Source organism: Diadema antillarum, unplaced genomic scaffold, assembly GCF_040938485.1.
Source record: "Diadema antillarum isolate AM-2024a unplaced genomic scaffold, OU_Dant_1.0 seq00000400_RagTag, whole genome shotgun sequence".
NCBI classification, from domain to species: Eukaryota; Metazoa; Echinodermata; class Echinoidea; order Diadematoida; family Diadematidae; genus Diadema; species Diadema antillarum.
The window spans coordinates 1,574,840-1,595,887 of NW_027271391.1; the positions used below are offsets into that span (position 1 = coordinate 1,574,840).

A 21,048-nucleotide genomic window follows, 5' to 3' on the forward strand; every position below is an offset into this window, starting at 1 on the left:
TTTGAACTGCTAAAATGTCTGTAAGGTGGGTTTTGGGCACAGTCATGCAGAATCATCCCAGACAAACTACAAGATTACAATCTTTTTTTCTCTCTCTCTCTGTTTCTATTGGACTCACAATGCAGAACACATACAACATACACATTTACATGCTTCTCTGACACACAAACACAAACACACATTTTTTTCTCTCATTATCCCCCCCCCCCCCCCCACACACACACAAACACAGACACACACATTTGAACGAATGCATACTTTCTCACACACAGGAATACAAACATTTACTCTCTGCCTTCATCTCTCTTTCCCTCTCATCTCCTCACTCCTTCTCTCACAAAAATATACATAATTATCCTCTTTGCCGTCTCTCTTGTATGAATGTACCTCTCACACCCACAAAAATTTTACTTTATCTCTATTTTTTTTTCTCAAGCACACACTACACAAAATATTTCCTCTCCCCTTCCCACTTTCTCTATCTCCTTCATTTTACTATCTCTCTTTCTACTCCTTCCATTTCTCACTTGGCATACATTTTCTTTCCCACTTGAAAATACCACAAAACACTTTTTTATTACTTTACATTTCATTTTTCTTGCTCTGTCGACTGCCAAACGTTCATGGAAATGGATGAGCTTTGGGCATCAGACTCACAAATATAATCTATTCCATCAATTTGTGGTATCAAGATTCTATCCTCGTGGATAAAAAAAGGGACTTCAATCGACAAGAGACTCACATCTTCATTCCTCCATCACGACAAACTACAAATTATATTCAGAATTCAGCATTACATGATGTACTGCCATGTGCTTTTCCAGCTCAATTTGCATCTTTTCTTCTTCATATATATACATATAATTGCATGTTCGATTTAAAATGTCAGTCAGCACAAATCAAGTAATTTGCTTGCTTCTCTCTAAGGCATTCTAACCATGCTTCAAGCAATGTTACAGAATTTTGTATACTAGACTCTTAGATGTTTACATACAAAGATCTACGTATGATTGGGAAAAGTTACAAATGACACTCACAGTAATTAAATGTAAACATAATTCATTATATCTAGAGGTATTTGTTTATTCCCATGACCAATTACCACAATGCAAACAGCACAATAAACAAATTCAACACCTGCTGGGTGTTAAATACAGGCACATAAATTCTTCTCCCTCCCTGAAAAAAGGGGGTAATCTCTTTCCGTTTCTCCCTCTCCCTTTCTCTTTCTCGCTCCCTGGAGCCCTGTGGTATAGTTCAAAGTGTCCATTCAAATTGCCTCCACGAAGTGACAATATCAATCAATGCTAACAAGGCGGAGGTTGGGGGCGCTATTTCGGCGAGCATCCCATATTGAACTCTCAATCCATAACCATGTGCATCTTGACAAGCACTTTATTAAGGTTAGGAGGGGGGCAGGAGGGGGACGAAGAGAAGGAAGCTGCCTCCTCGCATGATAGGGAAAGGTTAATTTGGATTTAAATGGAGGAGGAGTAACCAGTGTGTTCAGCTGCCCAACACAGCCCCAGTTCACATGCAAAAAATATTGTAGTTGGGTATGGCATTTGTAGCTCTGCAATGGATGCATACTTTAAATACCGGTATGCACAGGAAAACACTGCACAAGGAGGTCAGTAGATAACACATCAGAAAACTTCTGTATTTCCAATGGGATCTGATTTTCACAATCCGTATTAGATTCTGCCATTCATTTTTAGCTTGTTACAGCACGATTTTAAATATGCAAGCTGGCCCTGTTGACAGGATCAGTTTAGATTCGTGGCTTACACATGAACTGAAACAGAAAATATACACACTCGCAATTAATATACTTTTGTTTAATCATTTGTTTGTTCATTAATGCACTAAAAAAAAAGAATCATTAAGTGTGAATCAAATCTTTTTGAAGTGTGGCTGCATTGCACACATGTGAATGGTTCTACAAATATATATAAAACCATCTTTTGGTTTAGACTTATTAATATGCTGGTTTTGATATTAGGATGCTGCCCACATTTATACATCAAAGTCAGGGAGGGTCCAAAGAGCAATCACAGAGATATTTGAGTGCTAAATGCAGCTAAATGAGTGAAAATAATTATTGCCATCTCGAGGGGGGGGGGGGGGGATCTTATACAGTCAAACCTGTCCATAGCTATAGACAGGTGGCCACTACAGTCAGGTTCTTAACATGCTTTTTCTCTCAGAGGGAATTGCTTTTAGCAGTGGTTATATATGGCCGGTGGCCACTATAGACAGGTGGTCACTAATACAGGTTTGAATGTATACCATTTGAATATTTTTACGTAAATGAAAATGAAACAATTATATTTTATGAAATAAAAAGTTTAGCTCATCAAAAGTGGGTAGATATGTATTGGCATTGTTCCAAATATTTCTAGAATAAAATAGCACCCTCGTGGTTGTAATCTATATGCCACAATAATGAGGTCACAATACCTCTAGACAACATGTATTAGGCACATGTGTGCTGTCACACTTGATGATTTCATGAGGTTCATTACCATGGACATACATTTGTAACTAATAACATGGTAAGTCTGTCTGCTGGAATTTTTCATGGCTATGTCTGTGTGTGTTTCTTTTCATTCCTGGCACAATTTTTTTTTTTCCGCGGGGTATACACTTCAAGGAGGAGAGAATTTGAACTAAAGGAGTTTATGCACAATGTGAATGCAAGAGTCGGTGGCGTATAAACTGAGCTATCGCAGCAAACAAAAAATTATCTCCTCAGATAACAATGATGTGAAAGAGGTCCAGGGCAGCAGCGATGAAGAGATTCTCCGCCGGAAAGCAGCTTGACTACCCGGGGCCTCGTCTTCATTATGCTCGCATTCCGCGGGAATGATCGCCGATCGATCAGCGAGATTGCTGGAGATTGGAACAGGGCCTGCGGGTATTGTTTAACCTCCTGTGAGTGTGCATCCCTGTTTTGTTTTGTTTTTTTTCTTCTTGTTATTGTTTTTGTGGACAGCCTGGTGGTCAGGTTATAGAGATGTTATACTGGAAAGGGGGGGGGGGATGAATGCAGAATTCATGACAGTATGTTCTTTGATGTGTTTTTCCCACAAGGGTTGCAATACATTACTAGTACATCTGTCTGTCTGTCTGTCTGTCTGTCTAGAATTTGTCCAGAGGTTCAGTGTCCTCATTCATCACCACTCAACAAACAATCTCTCCTCCCCAACAAAAAGAAAAAAAAAATAAGAAAAAGAAATCTCGTATAAGGCATCTCAATTGTCTTGAAATGAATCATAGATGCACTGCTGTTTCATTTTTGTTATGTTTTTTTCATTAGGTGGCTGGTCCTTATTCATCAGGAACCATAGCGAGATTTACTTGTTGATAAATTGTTAAACTTTGGTAATACTTTGTTGTACATGATAAGCATTAGTATTAACTTCCAGAAAAAAAAATCTCACTGTGTACTCCATTTTACAAGATGGGCACAAGAGCACTCCTAAATGCCCAGTATGAATAGGATGTTAGCTTGAATTGGGTATGAATGACATTATGTTAGAGTAATCTCAATGTACCTGGGTAAAAGTATACATTTAGGGTTCCTTTACTTTTCTGGTCATGGGATGAAACTCCATCACGTTACTGTCCAGCAGTAGAAATCAGTGACGCTTTTTTTCCCCTAGCAGAAATCATTTAAAAGAAATCTTTCTTGACCTTTCACCCCTGCTAGTTTAGTGATTTATAGTGTTATTTCTATCCTTCTTACCAGATGATATCCCCAGTGGATATACCTTGCTGTAGTTAAACTACACCTGAAATGAGCATACCTTGCTATTAAAGTTGCAGCTGAAATGGACCCTTTTCAGGTAAAGTTCAGTACCGTTTAACCTTTCACCTTGAGGAATTTTGCCCCAAATCTAATCCGTGCATCTACATGGTACATCTCATTGATGTGGCATACTTTGGCCATGTAGTACTATTATAAAGAAAATCCACTGAGCTATATTTCTCAATCACACAACAAGATGTGGGAAGAGCAGATAGAGAGCCTGAAAACATGCAGTGTACATAATCCTTCTGGCATCCTTTGCGGCTGAGGCATAAAACTGATAATGGTTGTACTGTATTTACCCAGGGTACCCCATTCAGTATTAGTGTTGCTCTTTACAGAGAGCACTTCAATGACCATTAACCCTGCTAATGTTGAGTACCCCTGAGGTGTATACTCCTCTATGAAAGTCAAGAGGGACATTGTGGGTGAAACAGTTTGCCAAGGAATGTGTGCAAAGGGCTGTATTTACAGGAAGAACTTCAGACCGCTCACGCTTGTTCGGTTTAAAGACCCGGTATCGTGGAGATTCATGGGTTGGCCCGATTCATTCGCTGCCCACCAGGGTATACATTCGAAAACCACTTATACACCTATAGCACTGGTCAGCGAATATGTGCATTAAAGCGTACGCTCATGGGGAATTGTTGACTCCAGTTGAGATTCTTCGGCTGTGTGTGTACTTATACAGAGGTCAGTGATAAAGCTACACACAATTTGTTACCGGAATCTCGAATATATCCGAGCTACAAAATTGTAGACCAGTATTCTTCTCCATGGTATCCCTACACTACCAGGTCTTTAAGAGTTCCAGACTCAATTCTAAGACTTCCTAATCTGGACCCAGTACCACCATCAAAACCATCATCATCAACACCACCACCACCATACCCACCCACTCACTTACCCTGTGCCAGCCCTTAAGAGGCCTCTTGCGCCTCTTGAGGAGGTAGCCCTCAATCTTGCCTGGTTCCTGGACCAGGTCTGAGCCCGTCTCCACGGAGAGGGGTTCCAGCTTCAGTGTCTTGCTTCCGTCCATCTCGGACATGCCGCTCTCTGCCGTGTCCATGTTAGAGGCTGTACCTGGGTCCTCCTGTAAATTGACCAATAGTAATACATTGTACTTCATATTTATAAATAACATTTTACATATAACACACATGCACATATAAAATATAATACATATATTCAGACAGACAGATGTATGCAAACAATTGGGAATATTCACATATATGTAAAGATTGTCATATGTAGGTTTGTGTGATTGATGTATTGAAATATAGGCCCATATTCATGAGGACGGTTTGAATAAACAAAAGCAAATGGTTTACATTTCAATAGCCCATGAACTAAAACATGAGTGGGAAAGGTGTACCTTACACACACAAGTATCCATGCATGGTTATTACTGGATGTCTGTTGGTGTACAAAAGTCAATGCAATCTGTCAAGCACATTTACGCAGAAAAAAAAAATGTATAGGCCATGGACTGAATTTATAGCATCTTCATGAATACTGGCCAAAGTGTTCAAGTCCAACATAGAGAAGTTGGGAGGAAAGTGTCAGAGAAATCTGAGGAACATATAATGCTAGCATTTATTTGATGTCACTAAAAAATGATTGCATTTGCCAAATGTTTCTCAGTCAAAGAGGCAAATGAGCAATTTCACTACTGATAACAAACCAAAAAAGAATGAAGCAAAAAAAGGAGTTTAATGCATTATGTTTTCCCACCCATGACTATCATAATAATAAGAATATTATTATGAATACAAAGGTATAATTCATATAGAATACAGAGGATATTCACTGAAAATAAAAGAAAAGCTTTCCTTCTTTCCTTTTACTTCCGGTCAAATTTTGATGGACATGAAAACTACAAACACGCAAATATTAAGAATCCTTTTAAATTTCAAACTTTGATGGAAATCATACATGTGCATACAAAATGTATGTGTACATACAATATGCAATTATATGAATATCTGTATGATATGATATCATATATGTATGTAGTACATTGTACATGATCTTATGCATTTGGAATATTTGCCAGAAATGTGCATGAAAGAGCATGTTCCATATAGTAAACCATGTAAGAAAAGATATAACATTCATGTTTCACAGAATTCCCCTTGCAAGAATCAAAAAGTATACTTTACAACCATGAACTATTAACAAAATCAATGAATGTCACACCGCACCAATTCAACCAGTCGCAAATCCTAATTCACTATTCAATGTATACACACAGACAAACACATGACATGAAATCTGCAACATGCTTTGGGAAAAGGCGGCAAGATGTGTGAAAGGTGTAATATTCTAAATAAAGCAATGACACAAAGTCTGAATCTAGCAAAATGATACACAGGCAAGCACAAGCATTCACAAGCGTGATATTTGAATGATCAACATGCTGTTTTTCTTTACACACAGTACTGACAGCACACAGCACGCAAGAACATATAACATGTGTATACACACTATCTTACAGTACATACATTAAATCTGGAAAGCATGAAGTGATTAAATGAAACTTTTGATGAGAACACGAACTGCAAGCAAAAGCAAGCAAAGGCATGAAATCTACACAAGCAAATTTTCATCTCACATGATCTGGCACGAAAACTGCCACTCTTGTTCGGTTCAATCACTTCACATCTTCTGTAGATGTGCATGACATGGGGGGGGGGGGATTCATAGCATGTAAAAGAACATGAAACCCATATAAGTTCAGATATAATTGTGAATTAAGGAAATGCAGCAATATTAGTAGAACATATCAGCATAGTTTGAAGAAAACCCGGTGATTCTTTCAAAAGATGGGTGTTGAATGTTTTGTTACAGCCATCGCTGGATGAGAAGACTACAACAGTACTGTTTGTGACATTCTACAAAACTTCAGTTTTTATGAAAAGTACGCATTCCCTTGACTTGCTACTGACATGTGTTACAACATATGCCGTTGCTTTCTGAAAGAGGACAATCATGTGATCTTCCATTACGCTAGAAAAGTGAAAATATGTTGAATCGTTTTCATATTTTCTTTACATATTTCTCAATACATGTCACCAACTGTAGTAGTCTCCTCAAACTTTACAAATTCATAACTTTTGAACAGACTGTCCCGTTTTCCTCAAACTTCATGGATATGTTCCGCTAATATTGCTGCATTAATTAAACCCACCTATACATTTGGGTTTCATTTCTCTTTAAAGAGAAGTGCGTTCTGAGAAAGAGCTCTTAAAGTACATGTGTACATTGTACAACATGTCCACACCAGGTCCCTGTACATGAAGTACAGCCAGATGGACAGGATGGTGGTGTTTTGGGGTTAATTAGACTCAATTTAAGAGCAAATGTACAGCATTTTAAAGTTTCATATGTTTTCATGAATCATTGGTCTAACTTGTATCTATGCAAATCAGTGTAGGTGATGGTACCTGCATCTTATGAGTTTACACTGATAACCAGTACATGAATTTTCTAGAATCTTTTTTTTCTCCTTTTTATGATCAAAGTCAAGAAGAATCAGTTGTATTTATAGTATTCACAATAAATTATCATAGAGCTCTTTGTAATAACCTGACAATAATAACATTTGACTAGTAGTAGTCTAGTAGTCTATTTATTGACTAAAAATATGACTTTCATATTTTTTCGTGCAAATCAATATTGCAAGGCTGCGACCAATATACTCTGAAGAAAGGTGAAACTTTGTAACGTTTCTTATTTCATGTCCAATTTTGATTTCACCTTCCAACTTCTGATAGTGATTGTGGCAATCACCTTATCAGCCATTCTCACACTCGAGCAAGCAATATACAGCCATCGGATTGCAGTAAAGTTTGTGACGGATGTGTTGACGGACACCTTTCATCTGATCACAAGCTGACATTTCAGCCGGCACGAGCCGCTGCTGACCTACCGCCACGTTCATCAGCGAGGAAATAAACACGTATCAGCATCAGATGTGTTCAGAGATTAGACACAAGCGTGAGGCAGAAGGCACTAGACTACCAACATCCTTTTCCTCTTGGTATGTTGGATCATTTTTTTTTTTTTAGTTTGGCATTCACGTCACTTGAGACTTATCACCATCCGCATTCCACATGCCTGTAACATTAATCCTTATTCTATCTCTCTCCCTCTCTCTCTCTCTCTTTCTATCTCTTTCTATCTCTTTTTATCTCTTCTTCTTCTTCTTCTTCTTCTTCTTCTTCTGTTTCTTTTAATTCTGTTTGATGGGAAGATAGCATGCCTACGGAGGCTGGTGCCTCGGTCAAACTCATTTGTCTCTCGTGTCGCGAATTTCCCCGGCAGCTGACTCCGATTTTTTTCCAATAACGCCACATGTAACTCTAGGCTGCGGCTGTTCTGGGAGATTGTTTGACTCTTTCGCGAGACTCCTGCAGGGTCTTGTATGAGGAAGAAGCTTTGATCTGTGAGAAGGGTGTCCCAATTTTCATCTTCCCACGTCAATGTGATGTATCTATTTGCCAAGAGTGGAAGAAACTGAATCTGTACGGCACATGAGAACTGCTATAGGTGTACAGCAGACACACAGACAAAAGAAAAAAACAAATATCTGAAAGTTCCTCCTGTACTCCGCTCAATTCCATTAAAGGTGCATGGTCCCGGTGTTTTAGTCAAATGCGTACGCGGGCGCACGGCGCAAGTTTCCTATAGAGACCTACATGTACGCTATCGACTCCTCTCTAGCGCTTACGCTTTGGCCCATTTCCCTGAGTCCGAAGATGTCCGATTCACTGTAGTCAGTGGTCGGATCACAGTTAGGCTCATGATTCGGGTGAGGGGGTAGACAGCTTTAGCAAAGTTCTTTTGTGATGTCATAATGTCAAGCACATATCGTCGATTGAGAATGATAAGGGCGTTAAGTTCTCACAAAACCCATAGTGTTCGAGACAACTTAACGCCCTTCTCATTCTCAACAGACGATATGCACGCACCCTGGCATTACTACAGACTGCGCGATGCACAGAGAAGACAACGCAGGCAACGTTACTTAGCAACAACTACGCACTTTACTCTTGATGACAGCTCAACTTCGGTAATCTTCGTATCAATGCTAACGGTGATCGGCAGTATCATCAACAGTGCCCTCTACACCACCAGGACTATGCCCCTTTAAAACTTAGTCTGCATGGTTCATCTTTGTGGCTGCAAGTCCTCACTCCTGTAAAAGTGGAAATTTTCTTGGTGTTAAAAAATGTTCATGCATTTTGCGCAGCCAAAAGTTAGCGTGAAAATAAAAGCATGTGAATATTTTTGCTTGCCATGTGCACCAGTAGTTGATGTCTTGATCCCCCCAAATTAAAAACATGCAAAACTGATCTACAATGTATCTGGCCGAGCGCAAAAAAAAATTACTCACACGAAAATATCCACTTTACAGGAAACAAAGCTTGAACCACAGAATTTCATTTCATTGTGGTTATGTTACTATGCTACATTTGGGTCACTACAAGCTCTTGGCATCTCAGTACATCTGCTTCTTCTTTTTTTTTCTTTTTTCTTGGGGGGGGGGGGTGTTTCCTTTCATCAAAAATTTATTAAACTACCCATGGCCTGTTCAAAGACACTTCACAAAGCCATAAAGTGCTGCAATTGTCTCTGGTGTCCATTTGTGTGTGTGTGTGTGTGCGTGCGTGCGTGCGTGCGTGTGTGTGTGTGTGTGTGTGTGTGTGTGTGTGCCACTGACAACAGGTGTATTGGTTGTACTATAAGCATGGATGTCGGGAGGGGGGTGGTATTGGACAGTGAAAAAATGGGAGCACTTTTTGTCTCACTGTCCACAAAGCCTGTTGTATTTCAGCTATCCAACACTGCCCTGAGTGACTACATAACGGCAAAATGCATTTACAAGACAGCCCTAGAAGACGAGAATGCTTAGAGCTTTATAGTTGTTGCTTTCTTGTCAGTGAATACATCTATAAATGAACCTTGAGATATAACACAGCTGACACAGATGGTCAAAAAGAATACTTTCGAATTAAGAATCTACAAATGTATCAACGTATTCTTTAAAAAAAAAAAATCCAGCAACATGATTATATGCAAAACAAGTATGCCATTTAAATAACTGCAGGGTAGCTGGACATGCATTTATTTTCTTAATAAAGTTACTAAACTGTGTCTATAAGCTACCAGACAAAGAAAAGTAGTAATCCTCACTCTGACAGTCACACCTTTCAAAATTAAGAGCACAAGTATTTTTTGCTGAGATTCTCCTTAATCACAATTTGTAATGGAATAGTCAAATCACCATGACAACAATGAATGGCTTTGACTTTGGGTGTTGTCTTGTAAAACAGAAAAATGTCACATGTGCTAAACCAAACATCAATGCATGTTGATAATCATGAAGAGGTCAATGTACTATTACGACAAAGCAACTCCTGTCGAGCTGTCACTGCAAGCCATGTCCAGTGGATGCCATACGTTACTTGTACACCTGTGGTAGGAAGCATTTGGAATGAGTCGACTGATGCTTGCTTGGATGTAACAGCCACATGCCAAGAATGCATCAGATGCCTTCGAGGCACAGGAGAACGGCCGAAAATCGGGCAATTACCGTTACGAGGATAACGTGTGCCCTAGCACAGACAGTCTGGACAAATGCTGAGGCACTGCTCTTTAATAGAGCACAAAGCAACCCGAGGCTTTTACCACCAACTAAAAGCACTCCACAATTAGCGTATTGATGTCAGCTGCAAAACATATACGATGTAAATCGCTGCCATTAGGCCAATACAGCAAGGTTGGGCAAATCCTAGCCTGGTGCTCACCTCCACAGCAATCACAAATGAGACGAAAATGAGTCAGTTCTGACTAATTTGTGTGGAAACTCAGATGTTTCGGCATCAATTATTCACCCACAGCATTGTGTTACATATTAACTCTCAAGACGCCTCTCTATCATCTAAACATTCTTCATCCCCATACAGAATGTTACTGAGGTCAAGATGTGATTAAGCAGTAATGGTATATATGGCATAATTGGTATACTTCGGATAACGAAGTAAAACATTTTGCAAATTAGGACTCCTAAGACAATTTCGCAAATGGATGAATACAGGATTGAGAACTGCAGGTAATGGAATGAGAAATGAGTACATGTATTATTCCTTTTCAGGAGAAAAATGATAATTTTCCATCTTGGAATCAATACACAGCACAGTTGAATTATATGTCAGGGGAGGCAATGTTTTTGCCACTTGTGAATTTTGCAAAAATCAGCAGATTTCCAAAAAGTAAAAAAAAAAAAATTGTGCATCACATGCAGCATAACATTTAATGGTTTAATACTTCTAGGTACTCCCAAATACATTGCAATTCATAATATATACTGCAGGCTTGAGTTTTGACTGTCTGGGGCTAAGATCCAGTTGCAAAAGACTTGTGAAATGTCTCATTTCCATACAGAAACTTTCTCAAAGTTTACAAATTAAGGCTGAACATAAAAAAAGAACTAAAATACAACTTGCTCTTATACACAAAGAGAAAAGGGATTTTCTTGTGTGGTGTACCAGGAAAGCTTCCAGATGACGCAAGAAGTCTACATTTCATTATTAATACAACCTAAAGGCAACCTCTCTACCTATTAAACTTAATGGCCAGCTCATTATTAAATGGAGAGAAAAAAAAAACGAGGACTTTTCTACTTGTTCTACACTCATTCACGTCAGCAGAATGCAATCTTGCAATATTAAAGGATTCACACTTCAAATTGCTTCAATCCACTGCTCTCAATTCAGAGTCTCAATGAAAGTGGTTTGGATGGGGGAATGGAATTTTTAGAGAAGCAGTGCGTATGCTTGCTGATTGTATCTAAGTGGTTATTGGAGTGGATCCCTTCCAATTTTTAGAAAAGAAATGTAGTGCATGATGGAGAAAAATAAGTTAAAAAACAATATGTCCTCCGAGATATTTAAATATTAAAGTACTCAAAATGTGACTTTTGTTGAAAGCGATAAAATAGTATGTGTTGAACATACAGATTAATGAGATCAACATTTAATGGGAGGAAAAATTGTATTCTTCTTGTGTTTAAAAAAAGCAAGCAAACAAATAGCCAATGACAATTCCTGAGTGAATGGGTGCATGAATGCAGTAACATACAAAGAAAGCAACTTTCCCATTAGGTATTATCGAGTGCATTTGAAACTAAAATACATAAATACACACAGGCAAACAGTGCATAATGTACACAGGAATACATCTTTTGTATGGGCCATATCAATATACATATTAAACACTGAATAAACAACAAGACAAATACATGTAGCCTGAACAATATGCATCATGTCCATGGTATTCTGCCTAATTAGCACCTTGAAATTAATTTTAACAAGAGTTCCTCCATGGATGCTGCCAAGACTAATACCATTGGGACGGAAAATGGAAATGTACGACCGCGCAACCAAATACCAGGTCTATGAACTTAAAGGGACTGTACGGTACTGGTTGAGGTGGGGATTCAGGTTTATAACATTAATAAGTGAGATACGGAGAAACCTCTTATGAAATATAAAAGAGCATGTAATTCTAAGAAGGATTCAACGTTTATTTGATGAAAATTGGTTTTCAACTGGCTGAGATATCCAAAACAGTGATAATGATAAAAGGCGACAGGCCATGCCTTTTATTAGGATCTCTTTGTTTCACCTTGTTTTTGGATATCTCAGCCATTTGAAAACCGATTTTCATCAAATAAACTTTCGATACCCCTTAGAATTGCTCTTTGACATCTCATAGAGTGGTTTCTGAATTTCTCGCAAAACATTGAAAACTAAATCCTCACCTCAACCAGAACTGTACACACAAACACCATGTGAGGAAGGAAGGATTGATCTGTCAGTACACCCTGACACATGGGCTACCTGGTAATTGTAGACGTTGGGAGACATCGAGATCACAAACATTTCTAGTCTTGTGGCGTCCATCTCGCAGCTTTGATTAAGTTGAGCATATTCAATCAGATACACTGTATAATCAAACTATGTGAATTATCACATATCGCTAAATCCATACAACACAAACTAACAAGAATGTAATAACCTGATTTTGCATTGTTCTACCTCTAATCACATTCTAAATCCTCAAACCCCTCCCTAAAAAAATAAACAAATAAAGAATAAAAATAAAACAGGGGGTAAAAAATGATACACTTCCCTCTGCTATCAAAAAGACAGATCAAACTCGGTCTTTTAATCCTAACATTCTGATCTGCAATGTGACTGCAAAACAAGACTAACCAAAGACCTTGAATGGTGGATGGCAACACATTCGTCAAATAGACGCATGAAGGGTATAGATACAACATTTAACAGTCCACATACAGTAGCTACCATGTACAATGTATAAGGCCATCTTCTCCTGACTGCTATGGATTTTCTTGGGTCACCTAAGGAGCTTATGGCCAAAACATAGATTTCATATGCCTGCAGAACTATCGATCATTGCTCTAAAATGTACAGTATGCATTAAAGAAATGTGTTAAATAATGCTGTAATAATACAATTTCAGTAGGGTAGGCCTAATGACTAAAATATGGAAAAGTAGCCACGAAGGTTCACCTGATGTCCACAATCTCAGAGCTTGCCCCATTGCAGTTGCTACATAGTTTTTCATAACCGACTATCGATAATCGACAAATCAGGCCACGGTGATATCCATCGATCTTAAGTGCTAGATTGAATCCCATGCAGCTTGTTGGAAAATACAATTGCACGAGCACGATTGATTATCATGTTACTTTCTATACATTGTACCTTTCCACAATGCTGAATGTGGGCTTAACAAGGAGGGCTCTTCTGGAATAAAAGTTGTGTACTATTAAGATTGCATTTATAATTCTATACTTTTGATATCACAACACTCCAAAACAGCAAATCATCCTGGCAAATCGCATCAGTCAGCCAAGGTTCTTGGGATACCCTTTTGATGTCTTGGATGCACATATTTCAAATGATGGAAGATGAATTTTAAACCCTTTGGAGAACTACATTTTGGCTTTAAAGGACAAGTTTACCCAAATGAGTGGATTGAGCGAATTAGTAAAACACATCAGTGAAAGCTTAATGAAAATGGGATAATCCATTCAAGCGTTATGATTTTTTTTTTTTCAATTTTCAGTGCTGCCATCGCTGGATGAGAAGACTACCGTACAATGGTTTGTGATGTCACCGCTGGACATCAATGTAAAGAAATTATAAGCAGAATTCAAAATTTTTCCAGCAAAGTCAAAGAGCACCTGACTTACCCCTTTCAGAGAGCAGGGAGAACAATTTTACCCTTAATAATGTGTCAGTAACAAGTCAAGGGAATGTGAATTTGTTATAAAAAAATGAAATTTTGTGCAATTCTTTTTATATTTTCTCTTTTTCATTGTCCTGCAGTAACATCACAAACTGTCGTAGCTTTCTCATCCAGCAATGGCAGCACTGAAACTTCTACTAATATTGCTGCATTCACTCAATCCACACATATATTGAGGTGAATTTTTCCTTTAATCACATCCTCATCTGAGTTTCAGTTTCCCTCTCTTCTATCTTTAATCTTAACATCTCTGAATTCTCAAAATATAACAACGGGGTCTCGAAATAAGCCAAACAGTAATGGCCACATGCCCGAAACTGCAACCATCATATAAAGTGGATTGATCACTCCCATGCTGGCTGTCTATAGATACAGGTATGGTAAGTTTATCTGATAATGCTCCAATTTATGGCACAAGCAGTATGTGAGTCTGTGAAAACAATTCCCTGTTGCAGAATACATTTTGAAGCAAAGGTCGTGTCTTTACTCTACAAAGACACTGCAATCTTATTGCTTGGTAATCTACACTGTACACTGGAGATGAAAAAAAAAAAGAGTTAAATTTATAGGTCTAGCGCACATTTTTCGAAATGAAATGTGGTGCCAAGAGCGCCGTTGGGTATTGCTCTGACATGACAATCTCACATATTTCCCTATGATGAAACCTAGTGAGACAAAGTGTGTGTGTGTGTGTGTGTTTAAGTCATGCTGAAAAGAACGCTGAAAGAATTCACACATATTGGGAGACATAATTTCTAATTTTCGTCTTCTTGAAAATTTGTGCAAACAGAAAACTGCACACTCTGGGAGTTCCATGATATCAATATAGTTACGCAAAGGTATACACTGTACGATGAACACCAAAGCCTTGAGAGTTTAGACCATCTCTTGTCCAAACTAATATCACTTTGGTTACATAACCTCATTTTTTATCCCAGTAACAGGGCCATAGATTGGTTTGGCCTAATGGCCTGTCACTTAATATAAATTACATGATGGATATTTGGAAGAGTGATTACAGAATCTTCAAGGCAGGTATCACTTGTCATCTACATAACTTGCATTCTCTTCCGAGTCCCCATCTTCTTGGCTTTCCATACAAGCCTTCAATACTGCTCACTGACAAATCAAATGACACATTGTATGATATCAAAGCAATGCTATGCAGTTTTGAACATCATTTGAGCAATACACGATAGGTACAATGTATGTACATTGTACAGTCCTTGAGACATTTACATGAGGTGCATTATCTATTTAAGTCCCTGTCTCTTGATTTCTATAGGCTTTGAATACTACTCACCATAAAAGTAATCATATAATGCCATGAAATCATATCTACGGGTAATGCCGACTCCATTCGAGCAATACAGTTTTCCCACGGGACGTCAATACAATGTACATTTTCTAATACATTTCTCCCTCCCCGTTTTGCTTGTTGTTGTTTTTCTTGACTGTCAAATATTCTCTTTTATATTTTGGATCAAAAATTTGTCTTCCATTGATTGGTTAAAAGAGCTTCACGTGATTATAGGTATTTTGAACTATTTTAGAGTGTTGGTGTGTTTGACACTCCATGAAGTACTATTTGCAAAATGATGTCACTTTTATGACGACATTTTGCAAATAGTATATACTATTTGCAAAATGATGTCACAATCACCCTTCTTTACAATCAAGTGTACGTGGTCCGTCCACCCACGTCCGGTCCCGAATTCTAGTGTTCAGGTTTGCAGCGGCCATACGAGCGCTTGGATACATGCGACGGGCAACTCTGGCGGTGCCACGGCTGCTACGTTTTTCAAGTTCCGGTCTCTCGCACTGTTGCGTATTGCAGGCGCTGCGCTGCCGCCGCAGTGCGGCTAAACTGCGACCAGCCCCAACACGCAGTGTTGCAGTGTGACTGTGTACACGGAGCGTCCCGGGGTTAGGCTAAGCTTATAATGATTTTCACTTTTTATTCAAATTTTTGATCCAAAATATAAAACAAATATACTTTGCCTAGTTTCGAGTTTCTTGTTAAAACTATGGGCCTCGGTGACTCCAAACTAGCACTATTCACTTCGGGGCTGCGCCCCTCAGTGAATAGTACTAGTTTGGAGTCACCTCTGCCCATAGTTTTAACAAGAAACTTTCAAGGCCAAGTATATTTGTATAATATCAGTCTGTCACTTGTATAAAATATACCCAGTTGTAAAAAGATTACAGATGTTCACTCTTTATTTGGAGCTTCGTTATTGTGTTTACAAGCCATCCCTAGTCAGTGGATCTGTAATGAATGGAGACATGCCTTTCATAATTATGTACATAACTCTCCCCTTGATAACACAACTCTCTATGGATTCCACGAATCCTTTTTTAAAACTTTTGTCATAAAATCAAGAGGAATATATGGCTAATCAAGTAAACTGTACTACTATACAATGTATGCTGCCTTTTCCTGAATTTTCCTTTCATTTTCTAAAGAAAATGCTATCAAATTATCTTGAGGAAGTTGAGAATAGCAATTTAATTAGTACTAGTTTGTTTCTATGGGCATTTCCTCCTTTATTTGTGGTTGCACTACTATTGGTTGTGGTCGCTGATATAGGACAAAACAGAAATATTGATCAAATCATGATCTACGTATAACAGTACTGAATATCAGTAAACTGCTGAACATTACAACTGTGCATCACTGCAATGGGCAGTCTTACTAATGTATCAGGTTGTCCCTGTTCACATGTCAAAGACAATTAGGTTTTCACCTGTCTTTGGATGCTACATAAAACTCCTCGTTGTAAATAATTTTCTTAAAAATTGATTCAGTAAATAAATCAAATATGATCAGAAAAAAAAATACTTTGTGTTTTCCTCATTCAATTTTCAACTGTAAAATTTACTTCTCACAATATCTAATGTAAGATTGACAAGAGAGAGAGAGAGAGAGAGAGAGAGAGAGAGAGAGAGAAGAGATAAATCAAGATTATACATGATTCAGGCACTACTCTTTGTAGAAGGACGATCCTTGCAAAATCATGTTTTTATAAATGGACTCGTGAATGCTTAGTTGTGACTTTGTTGAAAGCATGACTCAACGTGAGGAATAATAGTTGACTACTACTCACTAAAAGTGAAAAAGAATAATGACAACTATGAAATCATTCTCGGAAAAAAAAATGTGTGGTTTCGTTCTATTCTGAAAAGACGTATAATCGAAGAATTCACATTTCATCAGTCAGTGCATTTCTGATCTACTGACTCATAATGTCCACAGCTTTACATGCACACACAAAATACACTTGTCTGAAACTTGTATTAAACTGTGCCTTAACCCTATAAAGCCCAAGGAGGGGCACATTGTGCCCCCCCTACCAGATTTTCATTTGCCACTCCTTCGCCCTTTATCCGATTTCAACCAAATTTGGTGACTTTTCCTAAGATCTTATTGCAAACATTTTGATATATAATTTAGCTATATTTGATGTTGCTGGTTGCCATGGTAACCATAAACTGACAACCATGTCAGTCAGATTTTGCATCTTTTTTCTGTTCCCATTTTATTTAACAGCATTACAGTGGATGAAATGGGTGTTTCTAGGCTGAAATTTGTTGAAGGAGCAAAATTTGAAGTAATTATGGTCCTGGAAAGTTTTTCTTATTATTTCCTTTGTTTTTATGAGACAAAGGCATAAAACAATAGATATAATAGAGATAATTGAAAAAAATAATATTTTCTAAAGATTGCCCTTCTATTTTGTGTTATTTTGATTCCCTCACCCAAGTTATGCCTCTAATATCATTAGTTTATCATATTATCAATTTGCAATCTTGAAATTCCACTATTATGCAAATATGAAGTGTCATAACTATACATGTACCCATCCAAACATTTCATCTCAGGTCTCATAATGTATTATTATGTTGACATGAATAGCGCCCCCATATGGTGACCTTGAGAAATTTCAACTGTAACAAATCATAAGATTCCACTTGCTTATCATTTGTGACAAATATGAAAATGATTGGTCTATAATAAGACATATATAATGGGGATAAAGAAATTATACAGAAAAATCATGTTTTTTGCATATTTCCTATGTATTTCTGTATATTTTGGAAAATAGCGCCCTCCATGGGTGACCTTGAGAAAATTCAAATGTACGGTCATGTAGAGTATGAGTTACTCTACCCATGTGCCAAATATGACGATGATACATCAAATAATAAAAAAGTTATATGGGGGGGCACAATGTGCCCCCCCCCCCCTTGGGCCTGCGAGGGGTCAAAATAGCTTGGGCTTAATAGGGTTAATAGCTGTCAAATACAATGGTATACCGTCTGCCATTTCATGAGTTTCTGTCAAAATGATGAAATGGTACAGAACATGTATACATACTGTATGTTAGTGTGAAGGGCAGAATATGCACACAATGAAGAATAAAATTGTACGGTATCACTTTGCCCTACAAGTATACTAGCAATTATAGTGTGCTGGTGGGGGGGGGGGGGGGGATAGGAATTTTCCATGAGGCAAAATGTGTATTTAAACTGTATCTACTGTTTCTAAATGTACTATCCACCCCCCACCCCCGCAATCTATGTTATATCTCTTTTCTCCACGTCACATGTACTGTCTACATTCACTAACAGTCCCTTTGTATCTATTGCACATTTTCTTTCTCTTTTAGCTTTTATCCATAGGCTTCCCTCTCTGTCTCCCTACATTGTATCTCCCTTTAAGCCACAATGTACTTACCCGATAATGATAACTGAAACAGTGTTGAAATATGAATGACTTCATACACCTGCATTTCAGACCATTTATTATTAAAAACACGGTATAATGGAGGTGGGGGATCGTCGATCCAAAGGCACATTGCTTTAAATTCAGTGACCCATATTTTGTACAGTGAGTTACTATCTAGCCCAGATCGCTCGCCTCGATTTGTGGTACCACCAAAATGCATAATAATGCATGGCGGCTACAAGCATTGTATGGTCTACCGAACAAATGTTAAATCCATCCATGTCCAGCTGCATGAAATCTGAAATTGTCGCTCAGATCATGGAGATACAGGTAAAGTTGTAGAGCTCTCCATATTCAGATAGTTATGATTGTACGTGTGCAATTTGTATACCACAAATTCAGGTAAGAATTTAGATCTCTGCAATGTTACATTGCATTTGTATTAAAACATACCATGTATACTGTATATTGTAGTAATATATAGAATATGAATTATAATTATCTTGACATGAAAGTCAGTCAGGTGATTTTGACAATTGCTCAGATGTATCAGGGGCTCAATGGGGCAGGGAGATATATACTGTAAATTCTAAGTTAGTCTCTGATCTTCATCTTAGTCCACTTGCACATTGTGGTCACAAACATTATCATACTTTGGTACTTGTAAGAAAGGAACATGTGACCAAAAATAAAAACAAAAAAGAAAATACTTTCTAATTCTACATCTGATTTTGATAAAATTTGTATTCTTCTGTTCATCTGATTTCACTTTGCGTCGAAGGTCAACTTGATCATGGCCAAGGATTACATTTTAAACTAACTCTGGGGGAAATTTGTTGCAAAAAATCATACTATAATGTTTGCAAAAAAAATCATATTATAATGTTTGCATAGAACTCTAGATTTCACAGCACATGAGATTCTCTAATTGTAGAAGGATCTGCATGGAATTGGTAGAATCTGTTCAATGTGAATTGAGGTTATTGGAAGAATGAAAAATTGCCAATATGTAATATATTATATGTTGCAGATATGTTGCCAATCTAAAGTACACATGTACTTGTAGAGTTAAATATCTGGTAATTTTAAATAGAGGCTATTCATAGTAATACAACCAAAATAGATACCGATACAAGGGCAGAGTAGTAAGGGTTACAATGAAAGAGAATATTTCATTTCATCTTTATATGACGTACTAGAAATAAAAAGTACTAGTAATAAATTACAAAAGTTATGACAAGCCATTAAAAAAAGGACTCATTTCATGACATGCTGAGTGAAGTAATAGGCCTTTTATTACAAAGGGTTTTATTAAAAGATCCAAGTGGCTTGGCCACAAAGACATACAGTTGTATGCAATGGTAACATAAACTTTCATCACAACTACAGCGCATGTGAAATCACCATCACTGTAGCTTTCCTAATTTGGCTTTTCCTGCCTAGTTTCCCATTTTGCATGAATACCAAGGATGCATAAACTGTATCATGGTCTCTATGTCTCAAGCCTTGCTCGATGAATACCAGTAATCCACACTGATACAGCTAGTTTGTCTATCTGCCAAAAAGAAGAAGCAGACGAAAGTCTCTTCCACAGATTACTGCTATAAGACTACATGTTGCAGCATTGTGCAGAAGGACACATCTTTTACTAAGAGCAAGATTAAACTAAATGAATTTCTGACTTTCAAGACAGAAGCCTAAGTGCAACTTTTTTGTTGTTGCTGCTGTTCAATTTAGTATACCCCAGCGAAGTACTAATTAAATTACACCTCAAGACGCCATTAAGGGCATTACTAACAGGTGACATGTCGTCCTAGGGTAAGCTGTAAAAAGGGAGAAAAAGAAAACGGTAACCAACTTATTTATCCAAGTCCTGGGGAACAATGTGACAGCTGCATTACCTTGCCTGACACTGGCCAGAAGCCAGCGTCTGGCATTAACTGCCAGCGTAGATTGTGCAAGTCTTCGGACAACGGTTTCAACATACAGTAGAATCTGAGCATTCAACGAATGGAAGGTTGACTAATTCAAGGTTGAGTGAAAAAAAAAAAAATTCCTAATGCGATTATATGCAGGGGATAATGTAATCCTATACAAATACAATGCTGTGTCATTTTCACTAACTGTCACTTAGTTGTAAGAGGTCATATTGATATATCAAAGC

The 21,048-nt window shown here is 37.9% G+C and overlaps 1 protein-coding gene across 1 annotated transcript in view; it reads right to left on the reverse strand.

The window, feature by feature from the left end:
- Positions 1-21,048, reverse strand: part of LOC139732131 (oxysterol-binding protein-related protein 6-like) — a 134,355-nt gene that overhangs the window by 74,536 nt on the left and 38,771 nt on the right. Inside the window, exon 4 of the mRNA XM_071643004.1 lies at positions 4,719-4,904. Within this exon, the coding sequence (XP_071499105.1) occupies positions 4,719-4,880 (162 nt within the window). The 5' untranslated portion in view covers positions 4,881-4,904. The remainder of the gene's footprint in view (positions 1-4,718; positions 4,905-21,048) is intronic.